The sequence below is a fragment of the Falco peregrinus genome, chromosome 11, assembly GCF_023634155.1.
Source record: "Falco peregrinus isolate bFalPer1 chromosome 11, bFalPer1.pri, whole genome shotgun sequence".
NCBI classification, from domain to species: domain Eukaryota; kingdom Metazoa; phylum Chordata; class Aves; order Falconiformes; family Falconidae; genus Falco; species Falco peregrinus.
The window spans coordinates 17098860-17120400 of record NC_073731.1 but is presented as its reverse complement, the minus strand read 5'-3'; the positions used below and the strand labels follow the sequence as shown (position 1 = coordinate 17120400).

The following is a 21541-nucleotide window of genomic DNA, read 5'->3' as shown; positions in this document are numbered from 1 at the left end:
GATTTCTGAGGAAGTACCTTAATGAATGGCAGCCATCCTAGACCTTACTAATGGAAGCATCTACCTTCCGCATGAAGCTTAACTGGGTACAAAAGAGAGCTGTATGTGAAGCTGAAATTCAACCTTGCGGAAAATCAGGATCACATCTGTCATCTCCTTAGGAAAGCTCATGGTCTCCATCTATCCCAAAGTAACATGGAAAATATAGGCTGGGTACCTTTCAGCACTTTGTGACAAAAGCTAGTTGGCTGACATGAAGTGCCTAGATTCTTTTGGCTTTTCCTCAGGAAGGGTGCAGGACAGATGCGAAATGAAGCAGGCAAGACTGGCCATCCCTCATTTAAAATGTGTGAGACACTAGCCCGTATATTTTGCTTTCTAAAAATAATTTATATATGTGGACCTATGACTTGCCAGTGGTGAGGTGGAACACGTTTGTATTCTTGAAACAGCTTTTGCAAGGTAATCAGCCTGCAAAGAAACGTTTGTGAGATATATATAATAAAAATAGGTTGTTCTGTTCAATGCCTTCTTCAGCCATGCCTGGAGAGTGATTTAAAAACGTTCCCTTGTTCCACTTATCTTGGCTAAGTGGTTTACAGGAAGGATTATTTTAGCTGTAATACGGAAATGCTGATCAGTGGTACAATTCAGTAATCCAAGTAAGGATTTAGTTCAGCTGCACAATGCTTTTGTGTTGGGGAAGATTGCCAGTGAGGGTGTTTTAGTCAGAAAAAAAAGGCAAGTCTTTGTATGGAGGCATAGTGGTGGTATAGCTGATGCTTGGCATTACCTTCCTGTGCAGGGCCATGGGGGTGACGGGTAGATAGAAATAGTGGCAATAAGTTTCTGCGATGGAAAAATCCACAAAACGAAAGTGAAAGTTGTATCTGAATTTGACAGAAAACCCCAAAACTACTTCAGGCGCCCCAGCACATGCAGTCTCAGCCTTTACGTTCATGCCTACCAAAGGAAAAACCATATGCAGGGTTTTGGTGGGGAACAGGGTTTTGAAAACAGGGAGGGTGATGTGGCATTGTAGGTGGTGCTGGCTTTTCACTTGCACCCCTGTGACCACCCTGGGGTGCTGGGGAGGGGAGAGGGAAGCGCTCTTTGCCCATAATTGCTGTGGGTAGCATGCATGAGGGAAGAGGATAGGGAAACAAATCTGTTCTGCACAGCGTGAGATGTGCAGGCAGCAGCTCCAGAGGCTGCATCACAAACCAGTTCCCTGGCGCTGGCACACTGAAAAGCATATGTTCTCCATTACTTTGAAGGCATGGCTTGCTTTGGGGTATTGTATGCTCCTGGTTACAGGAAACCCAATTAGTTATACTCTTTTCTGCTTTTTCTTGATTGGAACATTTTAATGGAAGAGCTGAAGAAGAAAAAGGAGCAATGGAGGATGTACGATGCTTCAGAACAGGACGGTGTTGGCTCCAGTTAGGTTTCTCCTGATAGAAGTGTACGTGTGAGATCCAGGCTGTGCCCAGCTGAGAGGAAAGAGAGTTGTATTGTGCCTCTAGTTATGTCCCTGTGAAACAGAAATATGCAGGCACAGGACCTTAGAAGAGGATTTAAGTCATTTTACCATCTGACCTATATCTGGGGAATATTTTCAAATTAGGTGAGAATGCAAATAAGCATTTGAAGGGACCTCCTGTCCCTCTGTTCCCTGTTCAGGGGGAAAATGCAGTATGGCAACAACAGTGAAGTGATGATAGCTGAAGCAAAGATCCACATTTGGCAAAACTGGCTTTTGGTATATCTCACATTTCAGAAAAAAGCATGACCAATTACTTTTGTTAATAACAAAACTTTGATTTAGATAGACCAATTGAGTTGGAAAGACAGGATCCTGGTCAAGTTTTTCATGTACCCATCTAGCTTTTTTGCCTAGCAGGGCAATTACACCTGACCAGGCCAGCCGTCCCTCTGAGGAGTGGGCAGGGGTCCCAGGATATTGCATTTTATTCTTTTCATGGCCCTGGGTTAGAGTAGAAGAAGACATAATTATTTTTGAGAGGAAATGTGGGTTCTTGGCAGGATGGCCACACTGCCCTGTTGCCTGCTCCAGCAGCCTGGCAGTGCATTACCCCAGGCATAATGGCTGTGTTGGGCTTCCCCCCCCTCTTCGTTCTGCTTAAAGTATAATTTTGTTTGTTTGTTCCCGTCAGGACCAATTTAACTTCAATAACTTGGTAACAGTTTGAATACAGAAAGACTTTGTTAAGAGATCCACACCCTCACACACGCAGTCCACACACAGCCCGATGAATACACACCCAGCTATTTTTCTGTGAGCAGTAAACATTACAGCCCTCCTTCACAAAGAGCCTGACTTCTCAGTCCTGATGGTTCTCATGATACAATTTTAACTCAAGAAATGGTATACAATAAAAAGCTTTGTGCTCCTATAAAGAGACAGAAAAGCCCAATTTTAAGAAAAACCAAAACACTCGAAATAGCTCATCTCGTAGGAGATGTAGCCTTTGAAGCAGTGAGCTTTGCTGCTTTGCCATGTCTCCAAGAGAGAAAGCAGAGTGAAGTTGTACAAATAGAGAAACAGGATTCAGATCACTTGTTTCTCCATTGTGTACCCTAAGCATAACACTTTGCCTTTACTCCACATCCCAAGAAATGGGTATATTAAGAGAAACTGCTCAAAAAGCAGTTAAGTAGTGGTAGTTGGGAGATCTGCTATTGCAGAGGACTACTGCCCGCTCTTGACTGCGTTCTCTGAGAACCTCAGCACATCATGGTGACAAGTTTAGCTCACAATACTGAAGTGTCAGTCTGGCAAAATTAAGAATCCCCAAAAGGTATTTTATGTTTTCAGAAATGAGTGCTTAATGGGAGAATAAACAGCCTGTCAGCTCACCTGTTGTCTTCAACAAAAATTGTTATTATCATTCTAATTAGTACCAATTTAGGTTTTACAAATGCAAAGGAAACACAAAGCCTACCATGGCAGGAATGCCATCCAAACCACCACACAGTTTGTTTTCCAATTTTGTCATTCCACAGCTTGCACAAAGGAATTTTCTGTCCGGTGTCTAAGCAGAAGTAGAAGTCCAGTGTTCTGGACTCAGTTGCGGGTTTTTTTGTAAATGACCCTTTGGTCCCATGGGGTATATGGATTTCTGTGACTCTTTTTAGTTATGTACTCCTCTTCCTCCTCATAGCTCCTTAGGATGCTTTTTCCTTGGCACTTAGTCCTCTGTGTATTCACTTGGCATTTTGCATTGCTAAAAGGCTCCTGTAGAAAGCAGGCAGAATTTGGAGGATGCACCTCACTGGCAAACCTCAAAGTGACCTCAAGTGAGGTCAGTGCGGGGACCTTTGCAGAAGCACTCGCTGCCTCCTGGCCCAGGTGCTGTTCAGGCTCTCGGCTGTGGCCACTCTTCATCCACAAACATCTCGGGACGGGTGTGATGGAGATGGGGAGAGCTGCCTGCCTCAGCCATGGTGCGTGATGCAGCATGGAACTGGCTGATCTGATTTCCAGCCCTGCACTGCCTGCAGCCCCTGAGATTTTTTTTAAGCTTTTCAGAGTCAGCAGCAGCAGAGGAGGAATAAAGGAGGGTGTAATCTGCTGATTCATGCACCCAAAACCAGTACTGCTAACAATTTTTAGAGAGAGGGTGTTTGTTATAAAATAGTGGTATTTAAAAATGTATCTAGGAAACACTTTCAGCCCATTTTTAGGCTTTTTTTAGGCTGGGAGAAAGAAACAGTCTATAATTACTTTTAAAAATAATTTTACTTCCAGGAGCGTTTAAAAAGAAATGTAATGAATCTGAATAGTGGTAACAGATTAACAAATCAGTTGACAGGGACTTAGAGGCTGTTTAAATTTTTTCTTTTTTTTTAAAGTAACTTTTAAAATAATTACTCTTGACTAGTATTTCACTGTTATCAGGCACAGGTCAGAATGTGGCGAATGTTATGGGGTTTGTGGGTGATTCTTTGATATCTTATTTTTATCTTGCTGTATACTTTTTTGGCTGGTTGAAGTAAAAAGATATCAACCCGCTTGCTGACTTTCAACCAAGATTACATTAAATCTGATTAAATTCAACATTGCCACAGCAGGACTGTACCACAAGTCATTCTGTGCTGTGGAATGACAAGAAGAGTAATTTTATAGTGAGGGCGCTCATTGTGAAAGCGAGGAGCAGTTTGAAAGGGGAATTACAGGATTGGAATAGAAAATTTTGCACAGAGATTGCAGTGCCTGTACAATAAGTGTTACGAGTCCCTCAGCTTGCTGTAATGCATAGTTTTTGTTTGCTCTCTCAGTTCCACTGTTGGCACCCATGAAGGCTGTAATGTGGTTTTGGATTTGCATTGGTGCTGCTGGGTACATGATGCTTCTTTTTTTTCCATTATCTTTATTTCCTTTTCCTTCTCCCTGCTCAACCCCTACTTGGCTCACAGTCTGGATTAAGAACAAATCCTCAGCTTCCCGAATTTTAAAAGCCTTCCCCTTGTGATGAGCTCCAAAGTAACCGGGTTGGTTTTATGATACTATGCCATTGTATAACAAGAGACCATACTTTCTGTTTTTAAAGACTGTATATTTACACTGGTCTTGGCAAAAGCGTCTGGCCACTTACACCAGTATGTCCCAGCTGACTGCATAAAGGCAAGCAGCAACTGTGTTTTGGGAGCCTTACTCGTATTAGGGCTCCTTCTGTGCTTGTTGTTTTCTCCCGATGGTTCAGCTCTGACGACCAACTCATTATGAGAACTACTGCTTTTATTAAAAAAGAAAAAGCAATTGTGGTTTCAGATAAAAGTTACAGATTTGACTGGGGTGCAATTTACAATCTCAGAAGCTTGTCAGTGATAAGAGTCAAAAAAGCAACTCTTTGAAACCTGATTCAAGAATTTTCCCTTTGCCAGTCTAACTGTAAGCATAGATAAAACTGTAAACATAAACAGAAGAGTACATCTTTGAGGGGAACCAAATAAGACCAATTACACTCTTTGGTTAACTAGACCATTATATGTCTGGGTTCATTCTATGGAAATTAGGACAGTGAGCAGTTTTCAGAGTGACAACACCAAGGTGTCCCAGGGGTATGAGCTGTACAGTTCTGTGGAGGTGAGGGAAAAGCTGACTCAATGCCTTGGCGCTCAAACCATACACAAAATAGCTCCATCTTATTTGTCTTCCTTGCTGGAGGGCTATCCAGGAGATGAATGCCATGCTCTTGCTCTGTTTGCTTTACAATATTTACATGTCTGTCTTGTAAAGACATGCTTGTGTCTGGAGGGCTGGGCCAAGGCTGTCCTTCCAGGGAGTGCACAAACCTGAGGATGTGTCTCTTAAAAGTAGCAATGTCACTAATCAGATGTGGTGGTGGCAAATAAAGCCTTACCAAGGGACTGACTTAGAGGGTATAAAACTTGGGCTCTACCATTAACGGCAGGGGCATGCTGTAAGATGTGACCATACCGTTCCTTTCAAGCCTCCTGGCTTCTCAAGATTTACGACAACTTAGCAGTTGGTTTGCAGTCATTTCTGCTGCTGCTCTCTGCTACGTTACTTAGGTTGTTACTGCAGTTCAAAAGCTAGGGAAAGGCATCCAAGAGTTGTTGACTTGGAAAACAGTGATTTTTCCTTATTTTCCTGGAAGGTATGATACCTTTGCTTTTGAATTATTTTTCTACTAAGCGTGTTTCCTGTAAAGTTGTGTGTGATAGTATTTCAAATTGAAATCAGGAAAAGAAAAAAATACCTTTTTGTCGATGCCCTCATTAGAGAAAATCATCTGCACAGTTTGATGACCTATTTTCATTGACTCGGGAACTTGTCAGAAATCCTGCCTTGCCTGAGTACTCAGAAAGGCTCTGAAAAAAGTCCAGTTTTTGAGATCATAGCTTTGTGTAAAATCCTACTTAGTTTGTGGATTAGTCACCCAAGTAACCTAATCCATATGCTAAAGTTCTCATATAATTGAGAAACACTGAGTAGAAGAGCTGATTTTTTTTCTTTTAACTGCCCTTAACTTCTCACCTTGCATTTTTGTTTCATTAAATGCAATACCCAAAGTACTGATTTAACCCTTTTATGTATTTTTTACATGTACACATACTTTTCAACTTGATGGTGCCAACCACGACGCCCCTCACATGCATTTGATTTTGCACGATGGGAGTTTCTGCCCGTAACGGACAGCCTGAGAACTTCATCAGCAATGCCCCTCCAGTTGAGGCTCCCTAGAAGAGACACTGTGCAATAGGCCTGGGAAAATTTGCAACACATGTAATGACATCCCTAGGCATTTTTATTGCAGTAGTAGTACAAGACAGCTTATTCTGAACATGGGAATATCTCAGAACGTGATCAGAAGTCCTCTACAGCTCCCAATGTGTTTGAAAGTTTAGAATTTCTCATACTGTGGTTTTAATTCTGTTAATCTAAGGACTAGAGCTGATGAGAGCTGCCCTGCACATGTCAGCATAAGGCTAAGGTGACCTGAATTTTAAATGTTTGTTTTCTTTTTAACCAAGAATAACAGAGTTGATTGGTTACCATCCAGAGGAGCTGCTGGGCCGTTCAGCGTATGAGTTTTACCATGCTTTGGACTCGGAGAGTATGACCAAGAGTCACCAGAACTGTAAGTCACATTCTTACGTCTCTTCGTAGTATGCATGTAAAGCACAGCTTGCGGGTACCTCAATAAGTAGTTGAAAACACAAATGCAGGTTGTATGCAGATATTCTCTGAGAAGAGTGTTTATGCTTTGCAAGAAAACTTACAGGTTACCATGCTTGTCTAGCTGAAACGTGCTGCTGATCTTTCCAGAGGGTCTGATTTTTGCCATAATTAATACTAAACTTGGATGGTAGAGAGGAGAATCGCCGTCTCTTTACGGGATAATACAAGGATCAGCAGAAAATCTGAAGAGCTGAGTTAGGCAGTACTAGCCTGGTGAGAAGTGCTTTTACTGGTGCTGTTACCCTTCTGGTGTGCTGTTGGGCTCAGCAGTATATTTTTGAAAGTCTGTCTTCTGCTACCAAATACCAGCTATCTTCCCCCACCCAAAGCAGGTGTGTGAGGAGACTTTTAAAGGGATGATATGCATTATACAAATAATATATACTGCCAGGAACAGCTTCTTGTTATTCTTATGCCTATGAACTGCCAGTTTTAGCTGTTTTTAATGTAAAGTACCTAAATTATTCCAGGAGCAGAGAACAGATACAAGATCTGCTCCCTCTCTTCAGCAGGCCACACAGTTACGCTTCCTTTCTGTCTCACATAAAATGTCTCACATTTTTTACAAAAACAAAGGGAGGCTTCTAGACCGGAGACCACAAGCTACAAAAAAAAACCAAACCAAACCAAAACAAAACAAAACCAGCCCACACCTTGTAGTTACCATGATCAAGGTCTCTGTCCTCAGGAAAAGCACATGACTTAGGTCATGTCTATAGGGAATTGCCCACCAAATAGACTTACAGAAAGTATTTCTGATTTTTGCAGAGAAAAGTAGCAGCAAAGAATAACTGTCTGACCTCAGGGGGAAAAGGGAATATGCATTAGTTCCAGTGGCAAGGATTCAGGACAGTTTTGAGTTGAAATGTTACTTGAAAGAATGTTTGGCAGTGATTAAAGTTGTGCACTGTAAAACAGTGTTGGTATGAATCATCCTGTTTCCAGAGCTGCTTAAAAGAAAAAAAAAGAAATCAAACCATACTTAGAGAGAGTTGTCTGGGAATGTATTTGTTAAAATTGTTTCTTAGGTAATGTGCTCATGTTTTTAACAGTGAAAAGGAATTAGCGATATTCATAGATAGGATGTCCGTACCCTATGCTGGGCTATTAAGAGTCATCCTGAGAAATGAGGGGGTATGCGCACTGTTGCTTCTGAATCGTTGAGTTGCATTTCTAAGAATGGAACAACGCCAGGGACAGAATGAACTGAGAGATGGCAATCTCTTTGGTAACAGGGGAGAGAGAGCGAGCCCTTGTTGGTTATCCCTGTCTAGTTAGTTAAATGGAACCGCTGAGCCGGGACTTGTCCACGTAAAGATTTCTGTAGAGTTTCTAGTACCCATCTTGACCAGGCATTGATTGAGGTTGTTCTCGCTCTGGCAGTTAAATTCAACTCATGTAGTGCAGAGTGTATGTCTAGATGCCGTTGTGCCTACTGAAAAGAGATCTGTCCTACAAACGTCTGCTGTTGGGCATGAGGACCGATGGAGAAGCAGAAGGAAGTCAAGGAGAAGTCTGGAGGAGCGAGTTATACCAGCAGAAGTGCTCAAAGGCACTGTGCACTGCACAGGTTATAAATATTTAGGATCAAACTGTTCCATAGTGTTTATCATAGCACAGGATCAGCATGGGTGATTTTTACTGTTAAAAGCACAGGACCGAAGTCTGTGCTGTAAAAATGCTGTTGCCCACAACAGAAGCATGAGTTTACATCCCTAGCAAATTTTGTTTTTCTAAGCTAAATACTTCCCATGTCTTCTGGGACAGTCAGGCTTCTTACCAACTGAGAGAACAGGCACAAAGGCAAAGTGACAGCAAGCTGTGACTTGAGGGAACCCACATAAGCCCTCCGAACGGGAACATCCCTAGGTTTCATAATGTTACCTACTGCACAGGGTAACCTAGCAGGTATGTAACTTATACAGAGCTTACGAGTTCTTCCTGGCCATGGAAACAGCCACCACAAAATTCATGTTTAGCATGCTCATATTTATTAAACAAGATTTTTTATTAGACGTATGCTATATATACAGTCATCAATTCTAACAGTGCCAAACATTTAGTGTTGTAAAGATACATGGGAATAGAGGAAGGAGACGCACATTTGAAAAGTAAGAGGGAGAGAAAACCTCAAATGAGTCTCTTGGATAGAAGCAGAACTCCTTCCCTTTCCTTCTTTCTAATTTAGTGATAAATCATGCTTATTACAGTTTTACTGTCCTGCAGGGTTGGTTGTTCTTTTTCTTCTTGAGGTGAAATAACAGCCTCACATTCAACCAAGCCACAATAGTGTTTTTGTTCTTGGCTTCAATATAGTTGCATATAGAGTATGAAAGTCTTAATTAGTCACCATCAGATGGAAGACTAGAGTGCATTTGGCATACCCAGTTTTTCACATTATGCAAGCAAGCTGAAAATCTCTGCCTTGTTACATAAATCTACACAAAAGATTGACTGTAGAGCTGTATTTTCCAATTCAGCAATTAATAAGCTATAATCACTTCCACTTAGAGTCTGGTCTTGTCGCCCTTAAAGCCAATGGGAATTTTGCTATTGACTTCAGTGGGGAGCTGAATGTCACCATCTGGGACCCGCCGCTTGCTAGTACGTAGCAGAAGTTTGACAAGCCTTCCAAGTGAATCATATTTCTCAAGTGTGTCTCAGCAATTAAGAAAGTTTGTGTTGAGTTAAATTAATCCCTGCCCTCCCCCTTTCTCCACCCAAGCATAAGGCATATAGCTGGAGCCTATTTCATTGAGATGTTACTAGTTCTGTAAAGATACAGGTAACGTACACTTCACACACACACAAGAAAAGAAAAGAAAAAGTGAGTAGTTCACTCTGAAGGCAGAACCTTAAAGGTAGCATTGATAACAAAGTCAGCAGTTTATGAGCATATTAGTCATTTATGAGATTACCCCATGGAGGGATTCTGCTGTACTTTATTATATCAGAACATGACATGCTTTGAATAATAATAATAAAAAAGATTAAAGCAGTAAAAAGCTTCTTTGTAATGTAACAGGCGCCTACACTGTGACTCTTATTGATGAGCTGATGATTAGGAAGCAGTGTAATTATGTTTCACAAGCAGAGCAGAACAGTCCAGTCACTAAAACACTTTGAAATGAAAGCCTTTTGATTTTGTTCCACCAGAAGTATTTAATCAATAAAAGTAATGTTCTACTTTGTCTAAATAAATTAAATGAAGGATGATTAAATACTCCTAGGAAGAAAACAAATTTCAGAGATAGAAGGATAAACACAGCAACAATTATCTGCAAAACAGTTGTTAAATTTCACAGGCATGGCTTTGTACGTTTGTATGGTGGCAATGTAGGAGAGACTGACAATAAATAGCTTCTGTTAATGGCCATATACACAAGGAATATTTCTGTATAAAACCCGCTGAATCAAGTTTCCAGCCTTACTGAGTCAAAATGCATTATTTTTAGGGCATTAGTTTGATGGCATACTGTCTTCAGGCATCAAAGATGTTTAAAAGGAAAGATTGCCAGTGTGGTCAAAGGTTTAGCTGAGTCAGTTCCCAATTTTGCTACTCAATGTGACTACGTCTGCTTACAAATACAAACTCTTAATATGTATGAGTACTGTTTGCATATTCCAGCTCTAATTTTATTGCCATTGATCAACTATTTTTCCTCAGCTCACAACAGTGAATTACAACAGGCAGGACATCATAAAACTTTACATCTGAGAAGCCTAAAGCTCCACACTGAAAACTCATTCTCTTCAAATACTACAAAATATTGGGATGGGGGATGTCACCCTTCGAACATTTAGATGAAGCTTTAAACCTGAGTTGTACTTTTGTCAGTTTATTGTTTAAAAAACACAGGACAGTTCAAAAAAGCATTTAGAGTTAAACATTATTTGATTTGTCACATGGGTCTTCGTTCCTTCTAGGCTGCTAATTTCAAGCTATTGCAGAGGAACAGCACAGACCAACCAGACAGAGATATGTACTAGTTCAGCCTTTTTTTCTCTAGGCAGAACAATACCATTTACATTCTTAACTTTGATACTTTTTAGAGAGTGATATTACTTCTTCAGCCTCTTAAAACCAATGCTGTGCTAATGACACCTTCACTTTACTTGTGGTATTGATAGTTCCAGCTCCTAATTCTAAGGTATAAAAAGAGATAGGTATAGATTTAAATTATGAGGTGGTGGGTTTTTTTGTGAGTATAGTTTTTAAATCATCTGATTCTTGAGCTTATCGGTCACCTAAATAAGGAAACTATTAAATAGTTTCCTAAATAAATTCACTTTCCCACAAGTCAGCCTTAGAGCCCAAAGGGAGGTGCTTTTAGGACAGGGACTCTCAAGAAATGTGCCGTCAGCAGGCATTATTTTGGGGGCAGCATGGATCTTATTAGAAAAATCCCACACTCTTACCTGAATGCTCAGACCATCTCAAGAACTCAAATGCCAGAACTCAGATTTCCAGTCTTGAGTAGAAGCCTCAAATGAACATCCCCTTTTATATTTAAAATGGCTGAATTTTCCCAAAGATAAGCATCCTTGCTAACGACTGCCTTAGTGCAGTTTTGCATAATGAAAACTCAGAAGCGGTTTATTTAAGACAAGTGTTACATATTGTGCGTTCCTGTCCTGCCGCATTATTTATATCTCTGACCCCTTTTCTCAGTGTGTACAAAAGGTCAAGTAGTGACGGGCCAGTACCGTATGCTTGCCAAGCACGGTGGCTATGTGTGGCTGGAGACTCAAGGAACAGTGATTTACAATACGCGCAACCTACAGCCTCAGTGTATCGTCTGTGTCAACTATGTGCTGAGGTAAGTTGTGTGGGGCAGAAAAGCCACATGTGGATTCATGTGCTGGAAGAAACGCAATAATCAGAGGAACTTTTGAAGGGTCTATTTATTCAGTGTTGTTATTCTGAAATCAGTTTAGTCATGTTTGTTCAGTCTTGTTTACTGATGTTAGACATCGATGAAAAATGTGGCATGCCTGTTCCCATACACGCTGTTGAAATACACCACAGCCTTCCCCTTCTGCAGAGTGGCTGCTGTGCTGATACAACAAACTATAAAGCCTGCACTGAAGATTTTATTGTGTAACACAACTGCCAATGTGTTTTGTTTCTCTAATGCAATGACAGAGAGGTAAAATTAAGTAGTAACTATCTTATGTTGCTAGGAAAGGCTGTTTACCACCTCAAAAATCAGGACCAATCAGGAGTTTTGCCTCTGTTTGGCACAACTCAAGTATTTTTGGTCCTAGATGGGGCCAAAATAGGAAATACTTATTTGAGTGATAGTCAGGGTCATTATAGCCTCGACTACAACCCTCTTAAAAAGCAGAGCGACAAAGCCCTGAGTATTCCCACACAAGTCCTGACCACAGTCTCTGCGTCATCTGGCATGGTGGTGCTGAGCAACGCTGGAACCGTGCCTCGCCTGTCGACAGCCTGGCGTGCAACTGAGAGAGGCTGAAATGCTTGTATGGGCCCCAGCTTTTAGAGAGATTTTACTGCCTACATTAGCCACATCTTTTTTGTTTTAGAGTGCAAAATGCCTAAAACCTATTTTCTTGTTAGTGAAATTGAGAAGAATGATGTTGTATTCTCCATGGACCAAACGGAATCGCTCTTCAAGCCTCACCTGCTGACGATGAGCACCGCCTATGAGGGTGGCATCCCCGGGATGGAGAAGAGTGACTTCTTGTTTACCAAGTTAAAGGAGGAACCAGAGGAACTTGCTCAGCTGGCACCAACACCTGGCGATGCCATTATTTCCCTGGATTTTGGTTAGTTTGTATAAATAATTCTTGTGCAACAAAGAGCTGTGTGTGAGCCTACATTTAGAAATTTAATAGACAAGGTCTGTTTGCTGTGTGTACAAATTGGGAGTAATGGCTGTAAGAGCCCACGTGCTCACACCAGTGGAAAATTTCTGTGAATGAGAGCAGAATCAGGCTTTCTTGCTGACTAAACAACATGCATTAAGTCTATGCCAACTTATTGTCATGGCAACTGGGAGCGGTGTTTACTTTTAATGAATAGCTGCAATTATATCATAACACAGCACAAGCTAAAAGTCTTCATTAATATTGTTAAAACCCCATCCAGGGACACAGAAGTTTGAGGAAGCCCCTGCCTTCACCAGTGCTGTTTTGACACCAAACAAATCATGGCCAGTGGAAGCGAAAAGCCACGCTGCCCAAGGTGAAACACTGACGATACCATCCTTTACAATGCTGCAGATTGCACCTGGAAGCAGTACACCAAGTGCAAGCAGCAACAGTAGCTGCTCCACGGTAAGAGCTTTAAAAAAAATATGCATGTTATGTTTTGTATGTGAGTCCCATCGACATATGTAGATGACTTTTTCATGTTAGCAGTCCTATCTTGTTGCTTATTAACAAGGCCCAGTGTATCTGTATCCCTCCTGTACTGCGTATATCTTAAGTATCAATAGTAAGATGGGAACTATATCCTGCCTTTACATTGCAATCCTCATTTTCTCCCGGCTGTCCCTCAGTAATTACTATAACCTATAAAAGAATTGGTAGAAGAATGTGCTACCATCTTTCCTTCCTGGAGTTAGCCTTAAATATAAGGCCAATGTAGACAGTCTGGCTGCTAGCAATGTTGCACCAGACCCATCCTCCTTCCGTTTGTTAACTAGAAGCTATATAGTCTTTAGAAAGCTTACCCAGCTCGGGCTTTGAGAGCAGCTCTGCGGAGTTCCCCACTGAAAGAATGAACGTGCTTTTTTAGGGCATTGCCCCCGAGAGCAGGAGCCACTCTCAGCCAGCCTTTACTAGAGGGTGTCCAATATCTTAAGAAAGGCATTGAGGGTATTGTTGAGCATCTCCCTTCTTTTTATATTTATATAATTTAATAGTGTACATTTCATGTTCCTTGTCTGACTTGCCAAAAAACACTTAAACAACAACTGGGTTCCTCTATAGGGTGCCTATGTTTTGTAGTGACAAGTAATCTCATGTTGGAGAAAAGCATATGATAGAAGTGGACACTTTGGGGTTCTGAGGACACTATACATAGAGTCTGGCCACTTGCTTTTCATAGAAAAGATACGTTACTGAACAGTACGTTATAAATAGCATGATGCTAAGCCAATACTGTGGTTGTCTTGCCACTTATGGCAAATTCTTATTTCTGTGCAGCCAAGCAGCCCAGGAGATTATTACAATTCTGTGGATGAAGATTTTAAGGTTGAAGTGATTGAAAAACTTTTTGCTATGGACACAGAATCAAAAAGTCAGTGCACCTCCCAGGTAAGGAACTAATCTCTCTTCCAAAAGCCAGAAAACCAGTCCCCTGCTAGTAGGTAGTACAGATGCATGTCATAAGTGCAGATATCATGATCTAATATGCAAACTGCATTTGTACATATACACCGAAGTTTTGATGCACAACATTGTTAAAAGCTGGTGTGTAAATTGCTATCCCTAACTCTGAAGCGAGTACTTTACGGTGTCACTGTGGCAGCACTACTAAGAAGAAAGAAGCAGCAGAAACCTTTCAGAATTCAGCGGCTTCTGTAGACTAGATAGGAATATAAGCAGCACCAATTTTTCTTTTTTAATCTGGCCTAATGACTAGCCAGTAAACATCCTTTCTAGAACAAAATACAAAAAAGCCAAATGAAAAAGGAGTGCCCCTCATAGCACATACCTCCTTTACAAAATGAAAACTGTAATTTTTTATATATTCTTCTTGGTTTACTTATTGGAGGAGTTCAGAGATGTGACGATTACTTGCACATAAACTAACATATAGTCTCCATCTCCTGCATTCTATTCAGGGTGTAAGTGTAGAAATTCCCTCTATAAATAAATAAATCCACTATCATAACATTATGTCAAGTGAGCTAATGAATAAAAGGCGTAGGCCTGATTCAGCCCACCTAACTTTAGATACTTAATTGAAATGCCTTTACTAAAGGCTTATGCTCTTTTATAGTTAAGAGAAAGGAACAGGCATTGCTGGCTGGCAGCTCAGACCATACACTCATCTCCTCCTATTAATCCTGTGGAGAGTTTGGGGTGACTGGGGCCCAAATGAGGTGCTTCAGTCTGCCAGTGCAATTTGCAGGCTTAGGTAGGCTGTAGTCCATGTCCTGAAGAAATTTTATGTAAGTCTGGACATAGTAACATTAAGGAAAGTGATAGAAAGAGTGGACAGATAGGAGGAAATTGTGGATCAGGATCAAACTCAATGCTAAGACTTGACATGTGCAAACTTCAGTTTTGTCTGATTCAGTATCCACTTGCTCAGGTGTGTCCCACCACATCAGCAGCTTTGGTGGGAAAAATGAGTGTTAGAAAAGTGCCCCTGTCATGAGGTGATGGGTGGGCCAACATTGATTTCTCTCTCTGTTCAGCTTTGGTCAAATGCCAAGACAAATTAATTAAAGATTTAAGTGCAAGTGTCCTTCCAACTATGTTTTTTAAAACTTTTGCATGTTTATATACTTTTTTTTTCCATGTAGCTGGATTATGAGGAAGATATGTTTTCTATTTTAGCATGAAAAAGCCTGAGGTTGAACTACATGCCACATGTTATAGAGTCTTGGCAGACAAGTTATTCAAAGTGTAATGAAACACAAGATCTGCTTCAGATCACACTGTTACGGGTTACATGCAAGCTGCTTTAGCAAATACTGCTTATCTGGGAGGGTTTTTTTCTTCAGTTTCTTGTCTTACTTTGCTGATGGTGATATGATGAACATGTATGCTAGTTATAGAAATAAGACATCTTTAAATAAGAGCTGGCCAGTTTCATGTAGGTAAATTTCTTATTAACTTTTAGTTTCTTATGAACTTACTTTATTCCTGCGCAGACTGACTTCAATGAACTGGACCTTGAAACCTTGGCTCCTTACATTCCTATGGATGGAGAAGATTTTCAGCTCAGTCCAATCTGCCAAGAAGAATGTCCTCTCTCTGAAAGTGCACAAAATACCCAGCAGAGTCTAAGTAGCATGAGTACCATCTTCCAGCCCCTTCCTTCTGCTTCACAGAATCACTTTCTCCCAGAGAAATATTGCCCACAGCTATCAAATAAAAAAATGAATCCTGGTCATGGGTCCCTGTCATCAGTGTTCTTCAACGATGTGAGTAGGTCATCACTGCCACCATACCATGACCAAGCCAGCACTCCCCTGTCTTCGATGGGAGGAAGACCAAACACCCAGTGGCCACCTGATCCCCTGTTAGAGTATGTTCCTGCTAAATGGAGACTTGTGGATAAATACTCAGGATCCCTATCAAGTTCCTCCTCAGGGCCACCAGTGCATTCTCCGAGCATGCCCACATATAAAAAAAGGTAAGACCTTTTGTGGTATAACTAACTATGTATTTTACTAAGGAAAGGCTTTGGGCAATGAAGAGGGTCATATTCTTGAAAAAAATCTTTTTCTCAATTCAGCTGGAATAAGTTGTTTTGATGGGCATCAGACTGCACCTCTGGTGAAATTAGCGCAGTGCTCTCCCAGTGGCCGTCAGTCTGGTGGAAGCAGAAGTGGGCTGATTTTTCATTGCCTGTAAGGATGCAAGAATGGATTTCTTGCTGGTCAGGTAAAAAATACCCCAGTAATTTTGCAAGGCCTGCTTGACTTTATGCTGTTTAAGGAAAGTACTGAAAAGGCTTACTGGTCCAGCAGTAAGCTGGGAGCCATGCATGCTTTCTTACCTTGCATATATTTTTTGCACAACAGAAAACAGGGGAGAGCAAGGGATGACAGTACACTTATTGTTGGCATATGTAAATACTACAACTAAGATGTAAAATTAGAGGCTCTTTTTCTACAGCCTTTCCTCACCTTGTTCACTTTCTTACACACGTGAACAGTATGCGATGAGATGTAGATCAGAGGATACAGTCCTGTAAGTTTTCTGTCACAGCCAGAAGTGTCTCTGTGGGTCTTGGGTGTTGGTCACACTGAAACATTCAGGAAATCCATAGAACTGCAACGGTCATTTCAAAACGTGGAGCTGTGCGGTTTGCCTGCAGTTTGCTTTCTGGGATTTCTTGTTGGTAGAAATACCACTGTCTGAATATGAACCTGGAAACAGAGGGTTTGTCCCCAGCCAGCAACCTGTGTGTTCAGATTTATTATGCAAAACCAGGGGACAGGCGTGGCACTCAAAATCCTGTCCTTAAAAATCACATGATCTCTTTTCCACGGCATTTTTATGTCTGCCTGGAGAGCCCTAGAGGCTGTTTATGCTAGACTTTCATTAGTCTTTGATCCCAAAAGTCAAAAGTTTCCAAAGCTTGTGGGATGACTAACAAAAGGAAAGAAAAACATTTGAGGTTTGAGGTCTGTCCACTGGCATGTGTCAAAGACACCTTAAATGTCTTTAAATGAAAGAAGAATCTGTATAAATGAACAAGATGGTTTAGATCTGCCTCGTTGCTCACTTACCCAGAGATCTTTTCTCCACAGGCCCCTGGATGCTTTTGGGCAACGAGGCATAGATGTAAACCCAGCAAGAATTGCTCTGTCTAACAGTTTGAAACTGAAGCGACAACTGGATTATGAAGAACAAGCATTGCAACAGCTGAGTGGGGTAATCATAAGAAATGCATCACCTTCAGAACTTTGGACTCACCATCATCATCAGTGTAATTATGTGTTTTGCTTTTCTTCACATTGTAGGGAGATCCATCTGTCATTAACCCCTCTCACCTAATGTGGAAAAGAATGAAATTTCTCAAAGGGGAAAACTGTTCCTTGGTTACAGAAAAGAAGTCTCTCAGCACAAGTGTTCTTACTGGTAAGACAAAAGAAAATGGTTTTGCAATGTTATGTATCGAAACAATTTTGAGAGACAGGTTGAACAGAAACAAAAGCTCTTTCAAAATGAAATGCAAGCTCTGTAAATATTACACTAAGCTAAAATTAAAGATCAGGTTGTATCACTAAGAGCTGAACAATTTAAGGTACATTTGATAAATACCAGGTAGATGGTTTCATGTGTGTTCACACCCTTGCTTTGGAGGTAACAGAGATGGGTTTACCTCGTGCTGACCCAAGGTATGGCCATCTCAGAGCTAGGACTGATGCTTTCTACAACATTGTGTTGCCTTACACAAGCATATCTGGGGTGCAGTACCACTTCTAGAGCTAGTGCTGCTTCTGGACTTCATTTGTCACAAGATGTAGGTGTGCCTGCTCCATGTGACCATCACGCCGAGGATCCCTTTGCGTTGAATTAGTATTATCTACTATAATTATTACACTGTCTTAACTTAATTTTTTTTTTCTTCTGTGTAAATCAGATGAATTTGTCTGTAACTCGAGAGGTCTGAGCCAACCAATGAATCAACTGCAGCAGCAGCAGCCACCCACCTGTGGCAGTCCTGGTGAGAATGTGAAAGCAGGAGCATTTCCCCTTCCATTCTACAGTTCCCACTGTCAGGACTATAGTGTCCAGCCAGTTCATAAAGCATCAGGTAAGAGCTGTCAAATACAGAAACTGGAAAATGTTGGTATTTAGTCCCAATACTGACTCCATGAAAGAAAAACATTTAAAAAAAATATAGAGGATGATGATAAACTAAGAGCCAACTAGGTATTGCTCCATCGCATGAAAAATTAGTTGTTTAGTGTGAAACATTGATTTTTACACTTTTCATACATGCTGGAAAAAATCCCTTTGCCCTTCATCTCAATTAACACTTTTACCTTGGAGGTCCAGTCATCCTCCATCCATACTCCTGTCTTGCAATGGAGTTGATTAAATTGTACTAAAAACTTCTCTTGCAGCATTGATATGGGAGGTTTGTAGGTTGGTTTTAACATGTGCCCTCTTAAAAGTTAAAATAGGTAATTAAATGGAACATACAAATGTCCTTTCTAATATATAAGGGGAGTGGGTGCCGATTTAGAAACTCTGTTGTTTACTGCAGCTTTCCTCATCTGCATCAATATTGTTTTTCTCAGACGAATCTAAATTGGGGTAGAGGTGGAAAACTGCACGTGTCTGTGTGACACGCTTCCAACAGTTCAAGGCAGAGTGATGCATAGGTTTGCTCTGAAACCTGTAACTGTTGGTGGTTTGAGGCATATAAATGAAATTATAACTGGTATAAACAGAAGAGGGAGGAAAGAACTTCTCTCTCTGGTCTCACGACTTACTTCAGTGATCTCTTCCAGGTATGACCAGTCGCCTGCTGGGGCCCTCTTTTGAACCCTACTTGTTGCCCGAGTTGACAAGATATGACTGTGAGGTGAACGTCCCCGTTTTGGGCAGGTCTACGCTTCTGCAAGGCAGCGAACTGCTCAGAGCACTGGACCAGGCAACCTGAGCGACCCTGCGATATTCCATGGCCTATACTGTTCAAAACAGCTTCAGTTTTTAAATATATTTTTGCAAGTAGACAATTTCTAATACCAATACACTTTTACAGGATTTTACTTAGATATTGAACCTGTCCACGTTACCAAATAGTGGCCTTTTGAAGTTACTCACTTTATTATTCATACTAAAGAAATACATCTACTGTATTTTCTCTATTGCAATTAAAGTGTTGTTTAGAGAGTTTGATTACCCTCCCCTTATCTCATTACCTGTAATTTATATGCTGACATTTTCTTCAAATTTCATGCTAATAAAAAGCTGTGGTATAAATGCCTCATCATGTGATACTTTGGCTGCAGTACTGCAAAGATTTATTTTTATTGCCAAAGATGAACGAAACAAATTTGATCTCCGACCACAGTTTTTTGTTGATCTGCCAAATTGAAATCCTTTGAGTCTTTCTGTTTTCCAGCATTTATCATATTGTAACTTACATAACTTGCGGAAAACCATACTAAAAGAAAAATCCCGGCTTTCCACCCCCCTCCCCTTCCCATCATTTTTATACACTTGGTTGAAAGAAATGTGAATGGTGAACTGCAATGCTTGTGGGTATCTGTGAAAGTTGCACGTTGTAAGCTTTTTTTCCTCAGACGCAAACCACATTCTCAGCTGCCTTAACCTGGCTTAGCTCTACAGCCAAGGGAGTCCTACAGATTTACCCCAGTGGAGGACTTAGACCTGTGCTTTCAATTTGTGCAGAGGTTTCTTGGTTTGTTGCTTCCTTTTTTTCTTTTTCCCCACTAAAAATTTTTTAAATGTTTTTAATTTGTCTCTGGGTCAGTTGTTAATCATCTCTTGGTACTTTTGCTGTATCTAGGACACAACAACTTTAAGAGCTGTTTCTGCTAGAGAGAATAGTATTTGTTAGGATGTTGCTGATATTTCAGGAATCTGACCAGCGGCCAGTACTAACACCTCTGATTAATGTTACCCTTTTTTCATTTTATATGCTAGATACCAATATAACTGCAATATTGAATCGTTAAAACTAAAAGTTAAAGTAGTATTTCCCAGCATATTAGGCTAACTCAGTTATAAGTAGACAAAAAGAATTAAGGATTTTGTAGTGAGAAGAATAGCTGGCAGGCAGGTCTCTCTTGTTTTTACTTGCCTTACATTAATCAGCAGCTAAAATGTCATTAAAAGGCAACCAGACATTTTCAGAGCTCCTTTCCAACTATCATTTGTTGTCATGCACGTATTTTAAAAAATAAGGCTTTGAATGCTTTCAAAGGCAAAGGGATTCAAAGGTTTAAATTAAAACATATTTAAAGAGCAAAAATATTAAAATAATAAACGGCAGGTGAGCAGTTCTGACTTTAAAATACATACAGACCTAGATATACGTTGGGCTATATCATCTTGTTTCCTCCACTGGTATAAATCACCATAGGTTCACTAAAGAAAACAGAACAGTGGCAATGCAAAAAAAGGCAAGAAATCTGGCCCAGAAACTTAGAACAAAGATAGGTTCTTTTGAGACTTCTGATTCTGCTGAAGCTGGGTTTATAAAATTGCTTTGTATCATGCACTGACACTTGCAGAGAGGGAGCCTTGGTTTCACAGAGCACTTCAGAGTTCGCTGTGTTGAGTCTTAACCACACATACTTAGAAAAGCTGAAGATCTTTTGTTATTGGCACACAGTGTAAAAAAAAAAAAAAAATATAGCCCCTTGTAGGGGCCTATTGTAGGCAATCTTACAAGAGTTTATTACCAAAAATAATCTACTCCTAAAGTGAAGTTATTACCGTGTGGAAAAATTATATTGTAAGCATCAAAATCTGATGAAAATTGGCAAGTAAATTTGCAGTGGCAAGGAATTAAAGGCTTCAAGGATTAAAGACACTTGAATACTGCTCTTCTGTTTCTTATTTGTGTAGTTTCAGCATTAAAAATGTTATAGCCTAACAGTTTACTAAAACACTCTGAAAAAATATTCCATGTCTTAATATTAATCATACTTTTTATCATAATTATTTCACAATCTATATTGCTAAATTCTTATTGACTATATTATAACGTATGGGAACTTTAACTTGATAAGGAAATGTATTTTGACACTGATACCTTATTAAAGTATACTGATCCTAAATTCTTTGTGACTCGTTTGCTATGAATTTGTTATTTGTTGTATCATTGTAAAACAAAAGTATTTATTAAATTATTTATAGAAAATAAAGGTTTGCATTGATCTTTGAAGAATGAAAGAACAAACAAAAGTTACCCGTATTTGAGAGCTGGGAAGAGGTCTGCACCACCAACCTTTTTGTGGAGTTTACCCAGCTTTCCTCCCACAGAGAATCAATGCCGTGCAGAGTGCCTTTCTGAAACAAGGCCCTTGGTTCAGACTGGTGCTTTCATTTCAAAAGTGTATTTCTGTCTGAGGAGCTAAGGCTGCATCTTGTAATGCTACCCTTAAAAAGAAC

General features: G+C 40.4%; 1 protein-coding gene across 9 annotated transcripts in view; it reads left to right on the top strand.

Annotated features, from left to right (window-relative positions):
- The window catches only part of EPAS1 (endothelial PAS domain protein 1), a 116003-nt gene extending 94796 nt beyond the window's left edge, over nt 1-21207 (top strand). For all 9 annotated transcript variants that reach the window (XM_027788491.2, XM_027788490.2, XM_055816685.1 and 6 more), the window contains 10 exons: nt 6523-6629; nt 11403-11550; nt 12315-12523; nt 12846-13033; nt 13907-14017; nt 15586-16070; nt 17194-17317; nt 17407-17524; nt 18030-18203; nt 18907-21207. In XM_027788491.2, the coding sequence (XP_027644292.2) occupies nt 6523-6629; nt 11403-11550; nt 12315-12523; nt 12846-13033; nt 13907-14017; nt 15586-16070; nt 17194-17317; nt 17407-17524; nt 18030-18203; nt 18907-19058 (1816 nt within the window). In that variant the 3' untranslated portion in view covers nt 19059-21207. The remainder of the gene's footprint in view (nt 1-6522; nt 6630-11402; nt 11551-12314; nt 12524-12845; nt 13034-13906; nt 14018-15585; nt 16071-17193; nt 17318-17406; nt 17525-18029; nt 18204-18906) is intronic.
- The last annotated feature ends 334 nt before the right edge of the window (nt 21208-21541 follow it).